At 36.5% G+C, this 14,640-nt stretch overlaps 1 protein-coding gene across 1 annotated transcript; it reads left to right on the forward strand.

Annotated features, from left to right (window-relative positions):
* Nucleotides 1-1,346: 1,346 nt before the first annotated feature.
* Nucleotides 1,347-14,424, forward strand: LOC138700470 (probable glutamate receptor). The gene is made up of 4 exons (XM_069827079.1): nt 1,347-1,573; nt 3,423-3,637; nt 8,573-8,832; nt 13,967-14,424. Exons 1-4 carry the CDS (start codon nt 1,429-1,431, stop codon nt 14,157-14,159), a joined length of 813 nt encoding a protein of 270 aa, XP_069683180.1. The 5' UTR covers nt 1,347-1,428; the 3' UTR covers nt 14,160-14,424.
* The last annotated feature ends 216 nt before the right edge of the window (nt 14,425-14,640 follow it).

Below are 14,640 nucleotides of genomic sequence, written 5' to 3' on the forward strand. Positions count from 1 at the left end.
GAAATGAATACAAATTCTTATTGGTTATCCATCAACGAATACAGTACTGTACTTGCATTTCCTGCCCGCCCCGATAATAACCCAAGTAAGACTCAAGCCATAATTATTGGACATAAGCGTGTAGTTAACTCCCTTAATAACAGTAATCTTTCAGTTGTTACCCTTAACAACACGCTAATCCCTTATTCATCTGTCGTAAAATATCTTGGCTTCTTTTTTGATAATAATCTAAGTTGGAATCTTCAAGTTAAAGAAACGATAAAGAAAATCAGTTCCTCCTTTCACTCTTTGAGTCGCTTGAGAAACTTCTTGCCCCAGCAACTAAAACTTACCCTAGTACAAACCCTAGTAATGCCGCACTTTGATTATTGTGACGTTTTGTTAAGTGATCTAAGTTCTGAACTGTCAGTCAAGTTACAGCGAGCTCAGAATATGTGCATCAGATACGTGTGCAACATCCGACGATATGATCACATATCACCGTCCTTCGCAAGTCTCTCGTGGCTCCGACTTAAAGAACGCAGAACTTTACACTCTTTGTCTTTACTCTTTCCAATTCTGCACACCTCAACACCAAATTACCTTTCGTCTCGTTTCTCTTATCTATACTCTAACCACGACGTAAATACCAGATCACTTATCTGTGGCACGCTAAATATACCTCTTCATAGAACATCTTGTTATTCCTCATCTTTTACAATATCCACCTCGCGTCAATGGAATTCCTTGTCACAAAGTATTAGGGGCTGCAAGACAACAAACACCTTTAAGAACAGCTTAAAAGATAACCTTATTAGCATTTCACTCCAATCATACTGATTTAAAATATTACTGACTACACTGTTGCTTTTTTTCTTTAGACATCATCCTGACTGTGCTGCATTTTCAAAATTGTCTCATAATAATCTCTTTCTATTATCTAATATAATTTGAAATATATTAACATTCTATGTATTTTAGTTTAATTCTGCTACCCAGTTTATTTCAGTGTTTAATTAATAGTTCATATTATTTTGTTGTTTAATTCGTAAATAACTCTTGTATACATGTAACTTTCATCTAAATCAAATTGTTGAATTCTTTGTAAGTTCATGCATATGTATATACACTTTTTGCTGGTTGTGTGGAAGAGAAGGCCTTACGGCCTTAACTCTGCCAGCTAAAATAAATTATTATTATTATTATTATTATTATTATTATTATTATTATTATTATTATTATTATATAATTTGTGATGTGTCGAATTATGTTATGGCAATTTGAATAATAATTCATGAAGAGAATGAAATTTTAAACTCCTCCATGATTATATCTAATTGCTGTCTTTTTTTTTTTCGTAGGACACAAATCTATATCAAACGTGAAATTCAATATAAGCTTTCATGGACTCATATTCTGAACCCATTCAGCATTGGGATATGGCTGGCTATGGTAATGATAATGAGTTTCTTGTCTCTCTGTCTGTGGCTGTCACAACGCCTCTGGCAGAAGATTGCAGGCGAAGAGGCCGGAACGTCTTACTCAAAACTGTCCGTCAGTATTTTCGCAGTATTTCTCAGTTTTTGCCTACAAGGTGAGTTAAATCTGTTTTTGCAAACACTGTAATATTCATGAAGATGTGATAATAATAATAATAATAATAATAATAATAATAATAATAATAATAATAATAGGTCTATCACTGTGGAGTATCGGTTAGCATGCGTGGCCGTGAAACGAGAGGGCCGGGTTCAAATTCTGGATGGGACAAGTTACCTGATTGAGGTTTTTCCGGTTTTTTTCCTCAACCCATTAAGAGCAAATGCTGGGTAACTTTCGGCTCTGGACCCTGGACTCATTTCGCTGACATTATCACCTTCATCTCATTCAGACGCTATATTACCACAGAAGTTGATAAAGCGTCGTAAAACAACCAATTAAAGTATCAGACCTAGTATCACGGGGACAAAATGAACATCGTACAAATGTATTACAGACTACTAACTGTAAGAGCGATTCTTTTTTTAAATATTTCGCACTGTTTTATCTTGCATTTCTGTGATCTCATAAAAGCACTAAGGGCCGAATGTATAAACCATTTAATCTTAGATCAGAAGTTAAATTGATCCTCGCTCTAGCTAAACTTGGAATTTTGTGTTGTATAAAGTCTAATCTGAGATTAATTTGTCTTAAACTAAAGTCAACTTTGACTGAAGAAATTTCTCCGATTAAGTTAGATGATCAAAGTTCAGTTATTTCTTTTCTTTTTGAAGTATACGAGTGGCAGATTGTGCCATTATTATTAATATATATATATATATATATATATATATATATATATATATTAAGAATATATATTATATAATATATTATATATTATATCCATGAAAAATTATATGTTTTATAAAGCTTTATCTTGTTAGCAGTATCAAATAACATAACCTATAATAATATTATGTTTATAACAACCATTAATTATTCATGGATATAATAGGTACATTCATAAATTTTCAATTAACTGTATTATTAAAGGAAAATTGTCGTTTTATAAAGCTTTATTATGTTTAGCAGTATCAAACACCATAACATAACAATTTGGAGAACAGTCAACCGTCTTCTTATTGTCCGCCATTATTTACAATACACAAACCAGTGTCTCCAACAGAGTGTACGGAAAGTCGCCAAAAAGTAGTTTGAAAGTCGCTAGATTTCTTATTATCAACAAAGAAAGATTAAATTTTGTCACTATGAGGTGCTAAAAAGGTCGCTAAATCCCTATATAAGCAATATAAAAGTTAAAAGAAATTGTGGTCGAAAAAGAGTTAATGTCGCTAAATTGGCAACACTGAACAAACCTGTACAACATGGCCCGCGCATCACATACTTCACCTGTTTATGCGATGTTGCCAAGTTCTTTTCACGTGAACTTAGACTGCATTTGAACCAAGGTAATTTGATCGCAGAAAAGTTTTATACAATAGAAGAAGTGTCTGAACTCGGTTCACTTTCCGATCTTCGATCAAAATTGATCTTTAGTCAGGGAGTTTTATACAATTGGGCCTTAGCCAAGTTGACATAATCTAAGATCAATGTTTTGCAACATGAGTAAGGCCTAAAAATAAAACTCAGTTATTTCCTTATTTTCATTCAAAAGTGAACTCTAGTTAGAGATGTTTGTGCAATGGGACCATACTATTCTTAAAATATGAATAACTGTGATAATGATGATATGAAAGTATTTGTAGTTCTCAAACAATAGCCAATATTTCCAAAACGAGGGGTCATTGGCCACCCATACCAGGTATGACTTTAAACAGTGTGTCTTGTACTTTCATGTCACAAAATCTGATTTAATTCGGTGATATACAGAGCGTGTCCTCTCCTTGTCAGTTGTGAAATGAAAGTATTTGTAGTGAAATACAAGTCTACCATATGTCTCGCAGGTGGCCGCTCTCCCTACTCGCCGTCCTGCAGGATCGTGTACTTAGTGTCCTACCTCACGTCCGTCACTCTTCTCGCCAGCTACTCAGCCTCCCTCATCTCCCACATCACCAGCAGGACCTACCGCCTGCCCTTCACCACTTTCGAGGGATTCCTGCTCGACGGCACGTTTACTCTGGGCGTGATGAGCGACACAGCAGATCACGCTTTTCTTAGAGTAAGTTCTTTACGATATTGTGCAACGTCACTCAATGAAAATACCATCATTATCATCATCCTTCTCCGACAAATCTCTAATTCTTTCTTCACTTCCATAATTGAAATGCCGGGTGATCCATTCTGGAAGATATAAAATTAAAACGCGGTAATATCAAAACTGTTACAAAGTATATGATTATATCTGTGACGAGAATATTGTACGAAATGGAAGTATAAAAATTGGAAATTTATCTTTTGAAGTGGTGGAAAAGTTCAAATATCTTGGAGCAACAGTAGCAAATATAAATGATACTCGAGAGGAAATTAAACACAGAATAAATATGGGAAATGCCTGTTATTATTCGGTTGAGAAGCTTTTATCATCCAGTCTGCTGTCGAAAAATCTGAAAGTTAGAATTTATGAAACAGTTATATTACCGGTTGTTCTGTATGGTTGTGAAACTTGGACTCTCACTTCGAGAGAGGAACATAGGTTAAGGGTGTTTGAGAATAAGCTGCTTAGGAAAACATTTGGGAATAGGAGGGACGGAGTTACAGGAGAATGGAGAAAGTTATACAACACAGAACTGCACGCATTGTATACTTCACCCGACATAATTAGGAACATTAAATCCAAACGTTTGAGATGGGCAGGGCATGTAGCACGTATGGGCGAATCCAGAAATGCTTATAGAGTGTTAGTTGGGAGGCCGGAGGGAAAAAGACCTTTAGGGAGGCCGAGACGTAGATGGGAGGATAATATTAAAATGGATATGAGGGAGGTGGGGTATGATGATAGAGAATGGATTAATCTTGCTCAGGATAGGGACCAATGGCGGGCTTATTTGAAGGCGGAATGAACCTCCGGGTTCCTTGAAAACCAGTAAGTAAGTAATATCAGAACTGTTGCTATTTATTTTTCTGCAATTGTGGGTTCCTACCACCACGGTATGGTGCATCCTCAGATTTCGGATATAGGAGGCGAGCCTCCAGATATGGAGGGTAGCTGCAAATATATTACATAAGCAGACACGGACAGCCGATAAAGGCTGGTCCTCCTCTTGAGGGTTGGGCGAAGGGCTAATAACCCATCACCGTAAAAAAAAAACAGCTTGTTACGGAACCTTACAATAAGCCTCGGAATTGAATTGATTCTCTGGCACAACCACAACAAAGGAATAAGGCTATGAGAGTTGGTACTTAGAATGTCACAAGTATATATAGAACAGGAGGGATAACATTAGTAACAGAAGAACTAGCTAGATATAGAATAGACTTTGTCGGACTACAGGTGGTTAGGTTAGACGGGAATGGGACAGGCTCTATTACAAATAGGAGATTACTTGTATTATGGGGAAGGAAACATTCAAATATCTTTGAGCAACATTAATAAATATAAATGGCACTCGAGAGGAAATTAAATACAAAGTAAATATGGACAATGCCTGTTATTATTTTTGAGAAGATTTTTTCATCCAAAAAAAATCTAAAAAAAAATCTGAAAGTTAGAATTTATAAAAACAGTTATATTATCGGTTTTTCTTTATAACTGTAAAACTTGGACTCTCACTTTGGAAAGAACAGAAGTTAAGAGTGTTTGAGAATATGTGCTTAGGGAAACATTTGGAACTAAAAGGGGGTGAAGTTACAGGAGAATGGAGGAAGTTACACAACGCAGAACTGCAAGCATTGTACAGGGACATCATTTTATTTTTACTTCAATTTTTATTGTACTTGAGTTTTTTAATGTACTTCACTCCCACCCCTTCTACTAATGAAGTTCCAACTCCATACAGAACCAAGACCGCAGATAGTAAGCAGTACTGAGTTACTGAGCATAGTACGTTCCAGAAATATGTTCGCGTTTTCCAGTGACGAAAGAGCTTTCAATATTGAATCATATTTTCGCACAGGTACTGTCGTCCGTTTGCCTACGTCGCATCCCGATTTTCCCCACCTGCTTCTGCTCGCCCCTCTGTAAAAGCTGGGCTGTCTTAGCTCTTTTCTGAAAACATTAATTTCTCTTAGGAATTGGACGTTTACGTAATATTATACAGCTGTTTAATTTAACTTAAATAAAAGTGCCTCGTTAAGTAATTAACTGTCACGTGATTTCCTCCCTTTCTACAATCCTGCGGCATAACCACTTGGACGGACAGTAAATAGCATGTCTGAGTAATTTTATATTTTCGGGTCGGGCAGAAGTGAAGATTGAATTTACAGTACGTAGAGTAGGTACAGAATTATTTCAACATGAGTTACTAGTACGAAGGACGAAACTGGCAATTGGAATTAGATGCAATAGTCTATAGTGCGATAATATGCACAAAAGAACTGAAGCCTGTATCGAAATGAACGGCCACCATTTTCAAAATTGTGTTTAAATATTCATATTATGATTATTTTTCAATTTAACTTCTTTCTCTACATTGTACGCTAATTTGCTGTAGACAGTATAATATACACCGCATAATGAATACGTTAGCATGGATAACTCACTTCGTGAGTAAAAACACTTATTCTTAATACAGTACTGTACTTTGATTAAAGAAAAACCTAATGAAAATTATCAAACTCAAAATCGCGATATTTCCTAGTTTACGTAAATGGATGAACTACTTTTCTTCCTTCCTATACCTAGTAGAGTGATTTGTGTTTTACGCCAGTATCATCGAACTCCAGTCTTGGAGGGGGGAGCAAGCGCTGTTTCCGGTTCTATAAAGGTATAGACAGGTTAATATTAAAAATGTTAGTAAAAATAAAATGATGTCCCTGTATCTTTCACTGACATAATTCAGAACAGTAAATCCAGACGTTTGAGATGGGCAGGGCATGTAGCACGTATGAGGGAATTCATAAACGTATATACAGTGTCAGTTGGAAGGCCGGAAGAAAAAGACCTTAGGAGAGGCCGAGACATAGATGGGAGGATAATATTAAATAGGATTTTAGGGAGGTGGTATATGACACTGGATTAATCTTGCTTAGGATAGGGACCGATGGCGGGCTTATGTGAGGGCGGCAATGAAGGGTCCTCTAAAAGCCATAAGTAAGTAATCTGTAAATACATTGTAGAAAGATGGGAGTTTTGCCCATATTAGACCTAAACGTAGCACTAATGCATACGCGACACAATTCATATCAGAAGTAAAATTTTATTATAAAGTTCAGCAATCCAGGTTTCATTTTTTTTCTCTTGCAAACTTGTACAGCAGCATCTAGACTACGGCTTCTTCAGTAATGGTCTGATATATTTTTAATCTGGACTGGCTAGGCAAACAGATATTTTGGACGTTTAATATAATTCTTCCGGACTGAATTTCCAATTTTCAGCTCTCTTTCTTTCTTGAGTTTTGTATCGTAAGCAATACATCTAGTTTCTTTAAGCATAATCAGTATCTTTTTTGGAGAGATATTACAAATGTTAAAAAAATTTCGGTTTATCACAGCCGTCAACATATAAACTTTGAACCCCAAAAAGCAACAGGACGCTGTTCTTCTGTCTCCAGAATGATTACTAAATTCAGGCTAACTATGACACTTTCCTACAATGTTTTATGTTACTACTGCTAACTGGATTCTGCATAGCAATGGTACCACGCTCTTCCTGGAGAAGAATTGATTCTCTGTGGTTGCTTACGTGCATTCACGATTCTCTCACGTTTCATTCGTACATATAGATCTACTTAAGAGGTTAGGCATAGTTTACAGCAGTAAAATTTTTGGAAATATTCAACATTTTTTCCTCCGTTACTGTATCTTGTACAATAATGAAAATTGGTATCTGTAAAACACTCTCCTTCTGCTATATGAAAAAAAAAATATATGTTTTTATGATTTAAAAAACTATTTTTTTTTTTCAAAATTCAATATAATGTCTCTTTACTGTGCAGTGATGAAGCGTTTCTCTCATAACTCATGAACTTGTTAACTTTTTCAATTTCTCTCTCTTTTATTTTATTGCTGAAACTCACGTTTACAATATTATGCTCTTTCAACTACATTCCTTAATAAATAATATTTTTTTTATTTTGTGTTAGAAGACAATACTAATATTTGACCATTTTTTTAAATGATTTTTTTTACCAGACAATCTATCAAATGTAGAGAAGTGATCTTGCATCATATTGTATATACGACATGCATAAATACACACAAAAAAATTCATCACAGAATGCTGGATAGTTTTTGAGTTATATGGGAAACGCTTCATCATTGCACAGTGAACTGAATTTTGAAAGAAAAAAAAATGTAAATAATTTTTTTAAATCGTAAAAATATTTTTTTTATATAGCAGAAGGACAGTGTTTTGCACATACTAATTTTCATTATTGTACAAAATACAGTAATGGAAGGAAAAAATGTTGAATATTTCCAAAATTTTACTGCTGTAAGCTGTACCTAACCCTTTAAGCCGTTCAACTTGTCACAGGTCACACGATGTTTTCGTTTTATCGAAAAATTCAAGAGCGTTAGGAAATGAAAATGTTGCGTAACATTACGTATAGTGTTACCATTTCGCGAATAGAATATCATACTTATTAATAATGTTTTATGATTTTCAAATTTACATTTGAACAATTTTTTTTACATTTCCTTTATCAATAATTTTTATTGTAATTTTATGTGTTTATGAAAAGAATTCAACAAAATAAATTGTAAAAAACATCACCCCTAAATTAATAAAATTGTTTTACTCAATGCAAGACACATGAAAGTATTTGTCATTTCAGGACACCGATTTTTTTTTGTATGCTGAATTGTGAAGTATGTAATATGGATCCAGCATTACAGCGTGATTTATGTTTTGTATCGTTATTATCCTTGGGTAGAATCTGCACATAGCTATCTTCAAAAATTTCGTACAGTCAACATTTAGGTTTGAAAGCTTAAGATCGTCACAAATATATTCTGATATATGTTATATAAGTAACAAAAATGTAATTTGTTCCAGGAATCGACTGCACCTGTAATATCCAAAATACACAAACAGATGGAATTATCGCGAAAAGAGAGCTTCCTTCTATCAAAGAAGAAAGGCTTACAGGAAGTTTGTTCGTCGAAAAATTATGCAATTTTCACAGTTTTGTACTTCACCCAAAATAACAGCAATTTCGGCTGTGAATTTGTTCCTATACCTGAAGCATTCTTTCCTGGTTATGTTGGTATGGGAGTCGTCAAGAACAGTCCCTACAAGAGGATTTTTAACTATGTGTGAGTGAGATAAACACTGACCCCATGGTAATTCCTAACATATGGATATACGATAATTTATATGATTCATTTCTACACATATTTATTTATTTATTTAAGGCTGCTACCCAGGGCATGTAGCACGTATGGGCGAATCCAGAAATGCATATAGAGTGTTAGTTGGGAGACCGGAGGGAAAAAGACCTTTAGGGAGGCCGAGACGTAGATGGGAAGATAATATTAAAATGGATTTGAGCGAGGTGGGGTATGATGATAGAGACTGGATTAATCTTGCACAGGATAGGGACCGCTGGCGGGCTTATGTGAGGGCGGCAATGAACCTCCGGGTTCCTTAAAAGCCATTTGTAAGTAAGTAAGGCTACTACAAAGTAACTAACATAGTTGAAATTGATATAACCAATGTGGTAACTAACATAGATGAAATTAATATAATTGCCAAACAAACTGTGCAAATTGTGACTATTGACCCCACCATTGCAATACCTCGATGATATGATATGATATGCATATCATGATATGCAGAAATGCATATAGAGTGTTAGTTGGGAGACCGGAGGGAAAAAGACCTTTAGGGAGGCCGAGACGTAGATGGGAAGATAATATTAAAATGGATTTGAGCGAGGTGGGGTATGATGATAGAGACTGGATTAATCTTGCACAGGATAGGGACCGCTGCGGGCTTATGTGAGGGCGGCAATGAACCTCCGGGTTCCTTAAAAGCCATTTGTAAGTAAGTAAGGAAGGCTATGGGCAGGGCATGTAGCACGTATGGGCGAATCCAGAAATGCATATAGAGTGTTAGTTGGGAGACCGGAGGGAAAAAGACCTTTAGGGAGGCCGAGACGTAGATGGGAAGATAATATTAAAATGGATTTGAGCGAGGTGGGGTATGATGATAGAGACTGGATTAATCTTGCACAGGATAGGGACCGCTGCGGGCTTATGTGAGGGCGGCAATGAACCTCCGGGTTCCTTAAAAGCCATTTGTAAGTAAGTAAGGCTATGGGCAGGGCATGTAGCACGTATGGGCGAATCCAGAAATGCATATAGAGTGTTAGTTGGGAGACCGGAGGGAAAAAGACCTTTAGGGAGGCCGAGACGTAGATGGGAAGATAATATTAAAATGGATTTGAGCGAGGTGGGGTATGATGATAGAGACTGGATTAATCTTGCACAGGATAGGGACCGCTGCGGGCTTATGTGAGGGCGGCAATGAACCTCCGGGTTCCTTAAAAGCCATTTGTAAGTAAGTAAGGAAGGCTATGGGCAGGGCATGTAGCACGTATGGGCGAATCCAGAAATGCATATAGAGTGTTAGTTGGGAGACCGGAGGGAAAAAGACCTTTAGGGAGGCCGAGACGTAGATGGGAAGATAATATTAAAATGGATTTGAGCGAGGTGGGGTATGATGATAGAGACTGGATTAATCTTGCACAGGATAGGGACCGCTGCGGGCTTATGTGAGGGCGGCAATGAACCTCCGGGTTCCTTAAAAGCCATTTGTAAGTAAGTAAGGCTATGGGCAGGGCATGTAGCACGTATGGGCGAATCCAGAAATGCATATAGAGTGTTAGTTGGGAGACCGGAGGGAAAAAGACCTTTAGGGAGGCCGAGACGTAGATGGGAAGATAATATTAAAATGGATTTGAGCGAGGTGGGGTATGATGATAGAGACTGGATTAATCTTGCACAGGATAGGGACCGCTGGCGGGCTTATGTGAGGGCGGCAATGAACCTCCGGGTTCCTTAAAAGCCATTTGTAAGTAAGTAAGGCTACTACAAAGTAACTAACATAGTTGAAATTGATATAACCAATGTGGTAACTAACATAGATGAAATTAATATAATTGCCAAACAAACTGTGCAAATTGTGACTATTGACCCCACCATTGCAATACCTCGATGATATGATATGATATGATATATGATAAGTTATATGAAATGATATGGTATGATATGATATGATATGATACGATATATGATAAGTTATATGATATGATATGATATGATATGATATGATATGATACGATATGATATGATATGATATGATATGATATATGACATGATATGAAGGGGTCAGAAGCAAAGATGTACAAGTGTCATTTCTAAGAATATGAATTAAGTGCATCTAGGGCAAGCTAAAACATTTAACATTTTAGTGACAAATCACATCACACACTAAAATTGAAATAAAAAATTTCACGGAATTTAAGAAATATTAAACTTTCAATCACATTTTCTTACAAATAACTTAAGTGCACATATATCCCTATGCTTCTGATCCTCTCATATGATATGATACGATACGATGCGATATATGATATGATATGTTATGATATAATTATGATAAGATATATAATATGATATGATACGATACGCTATATAATACGATACGATATATGATATGATACGATACGATGCGATATATGATATGATATATGATTATGATAAATAATATATGATACGATACAATACGATAGGATTACGATACGATATATATGATATGATATGATACATGAAATGGTATGATATGATATATATTTCTCTCAAAAAAATTATAAATTATGGTTTATTTAACGACGCTCGCAACTGCCGAGGTTATATCAGCGTCGCCGGTGTGCAGGAATTTTGCCCCGCAGGAGTTCTTTTACATGCCACTAAATCTAGTGACATGAGCCTGTCGCATTTAAGCACACTTAAATGCCATCGACCTGAGCCGGAATCGAACCCGCAACCTCGGGCACAGAAGGCCAGCGCTATACCAACTGTGGCACTCAGGGCGACTATTTCTCTCAATATATTGGGTAATGCTGACCCTTCACATTTCTGTATTAGGGCCTGCAGTGCCTTATTAACACTATTTACAAACTTTTTTACACTTACCATCGTGACCTAGTACCTGATCTTACTTATGTCTTTCATGTCCCTTCACTTTCACTTATCACTCGTTCTAATTTATAACACTTATTGTCCTACTACTCTTCTCCTTTCCCCCGCTACATTTAACAACTATTCATACTATTAGTTTCTCACTCAGCTTCACTCCAACCTTTCTCTTAGCTAACTAAATAATTCTTTCCTGCAAACATTTGATTAACACATTAGCACGTCCCTAGCTAGATTTTGTCTTTCATGAAGAATCTCTGCAACCTATCACTAATTCTTGGTCTTTCCCCTTTCATTTTGGAATCAATTTCTTTAAACTTCTTAATTAATGCACGACAAGAAAGCATGGTATAAGGGCCGTCTGCCAAATGAATTTTTGTCCAAAATCTTTTCATCTGGCAGTCAAGTTTGTACGATATTCATTACAATATTGCACCAAACTACCCAAACTCTCAAACTTCCATCTTTCCGAAAAACATCAGGTTCTTTTGCAATGTTGCAACCACTAATTGATGGCGATGCCGGCCTAGGTTTCTCCACCTTCCAAAGAACGTTGGTGACTTTCAAATACCTCTAGAGTGGGACGACAATTACTAGTAATTAGATCCAAGATACGAGGGGGATCCAGGAAATAACGACCGTTTTGTTGTAATAATTAAAAAAAAAATATTTATTTGAAGAAACAAAGTCTGTTACATAACTGAAGCTTCCTTTACTTCTCTACATAATCACCACCTACATTTAAACATTTGTCGTATCTGTTCACTAGCTTTAGAATTCCCGTGTTATACTCCTCTGGCGCCAGTTCATTAAGCCAGGTGTTTACTGTCTTCTTCAACTCTTCATCATTTCCAAAACGCGTACCACCCAGAAAGTCTTTCAGCTTAGTGAAAAGGTGAAAATCGCTAGGAGCAAGGTCTGGACTATAGGGCGGATGATCAAAGATTTCCCAACCGAATTGATCCAGCAATTCTCGAGTTGAAGCAGCAGTGTGCGGGCGGGCACAGATTTTGTGGTAGCCAAGATGTTGCGACACAATTTCACAAAGCAAAGAACGAGAAATGTCAGGAAAGGCAATATGCAATTCGTCGAGTGATGTGCGCCTGTCTTGCAAAATTCTGTCGTTCACTTTAGTCTTCAGGTCTTCTGTGATGAATGATGGGCGTCCGGGTCGAGTTTCATCGTGGACATTTGTGCGCCCATTGTTGAACATTTCGCACCATTTCCTCACATTTCTTTCATTCATTACAGTATCACCATACACTTCTTTCAATTGCCGGTAAATTTCTGCAGGTTTCAAACGTCGGGCATTCAAAAATCGAATCACACTCCTCACCTCACAGTCGGCGGGATTATCAATCACGTCGTTCATTTTGAAGTAACACAAAATGCACAATGGCGCCTTGTTGCAACCAGTACTCACAACATTATGAGAACACATGTTAAGGAAGCCAGCTGACCTTCAAACAAGGAAGGGGAGTCAGCTGTGCGGCGGGTATGCGCGAACGGTCGTTATTTCCTGGATCCCCCTCGTATATTGTCTTACAATTTAATCTTCCGATCTGTAGTTTTCTGGACTCAAGAGCTGTAATATAAATAAATCATTCGCCACACCTATGAATCACGTATCGTTCTGAGATGGCGATTTCTCGGAGCTGTGATTTTGGAACTTTAGTTACAGTCGGAACCAGTGACAAACTTAACACAGAGACAAAATCACAGGTATTCAAATCACGCCACATCACTATCACACATAGGTCTACCTTGGAATATCATAGTATCATTTTCTACTACCGTCGAGCGGGGTGACTTTGTGCCATGAGGGTGACTTTGTGCCATTGGCGCATTTCATAAAAAACGTGAGGAAGTACTCTTTAAAACCGTCACAAGGTTTTAAAGACTACTAAACGTAAGGAAGTAGACTTTAAAGCCTTGTCACGGTCTTAAAGATTACTTCCATACATTTTTCGCGAATGGCACAAAGTCACCCCTCGCGACGGTACATTAAAATTATTTGAAAGTTAACTTGTGTAAAATATTGGGACATGAAAAAATATTGAAATATTAACAGTATGTCTTAAATGTCAAATCTCGGCAATGCAATGGCGGAGTTGAATTTGTGATGGGCAAAGCCAAGATTATGAGGCTTCTTCACGCTTTGGACAGAAAGTAAAATACATGCATGTTTTCAAATGCTAGCTTATCTTCCTTTCAGAGCGAAAATTAGCCTAATACCCTTTTGTTACAGATCACAAGAAATGCGAAGAGCTGGTCTTTTGAAAACGCTGAAGAAGAAATATCTTGAAATTAAGGACTCGTCATATAGCATCCCATTCACCAGCATCAAATTGACAGACGTGGCGCCCATCTTCGCTATTTTGTTGTTTGGCATCGCAGTTGCAAATGTTGTGCTTCTTACTGAACTGATTAATAATCATTAACATTGAAACTGCGAAAAGAACATACAGACTACTTAATGAAATATAGGGTTATCACAATGTGGAGAAATATCAACAGAAGTAAGATGAAATGCAGACGTAATATTTCCGATGCATCTGAGAAAGTGGTAAAAATTTCTTGACTAAAATTATTTAATATTTATCCAAGTCTTTAAGTTTCATGTGTTCTTTTTTCTACCGTTAAATACACAAACCGGCAATCACATAGTAAACTCTATCAAATAAACTATTTGTAAGTGATGAAGAATTTTTATTATGTAGAACGTGATTTCTAATAAACGTATTGAAATTGTCTACACATATTTTATTAAAAGCTGTGTTAGAATAGTACATTATGCAACGAGCCTAAAATGATAGTAATTAAGACGCAAGTATGGATATTTATGAAAAGAGCGCAAGCGACTATCTTGAAATTATTCAGATATATACATTTTATTTGTATCTGACAAGATCGGAAACGACC

Source organism: Periplaneta americana, chromosome 5, assembly GCF_040183065.1.
Source record: "Periplaneta americana isolate PAMFEO1 chromosome 5, P.americana_PAMFEO1_priV1, whole genome shotgun sequence".
Taxonomy (NCBI): Eukaryota; Metazoa; Arthropoda; class Insecta; order Blattodea; family Blattidae; genus Periplaneta; species Periplaneta americana.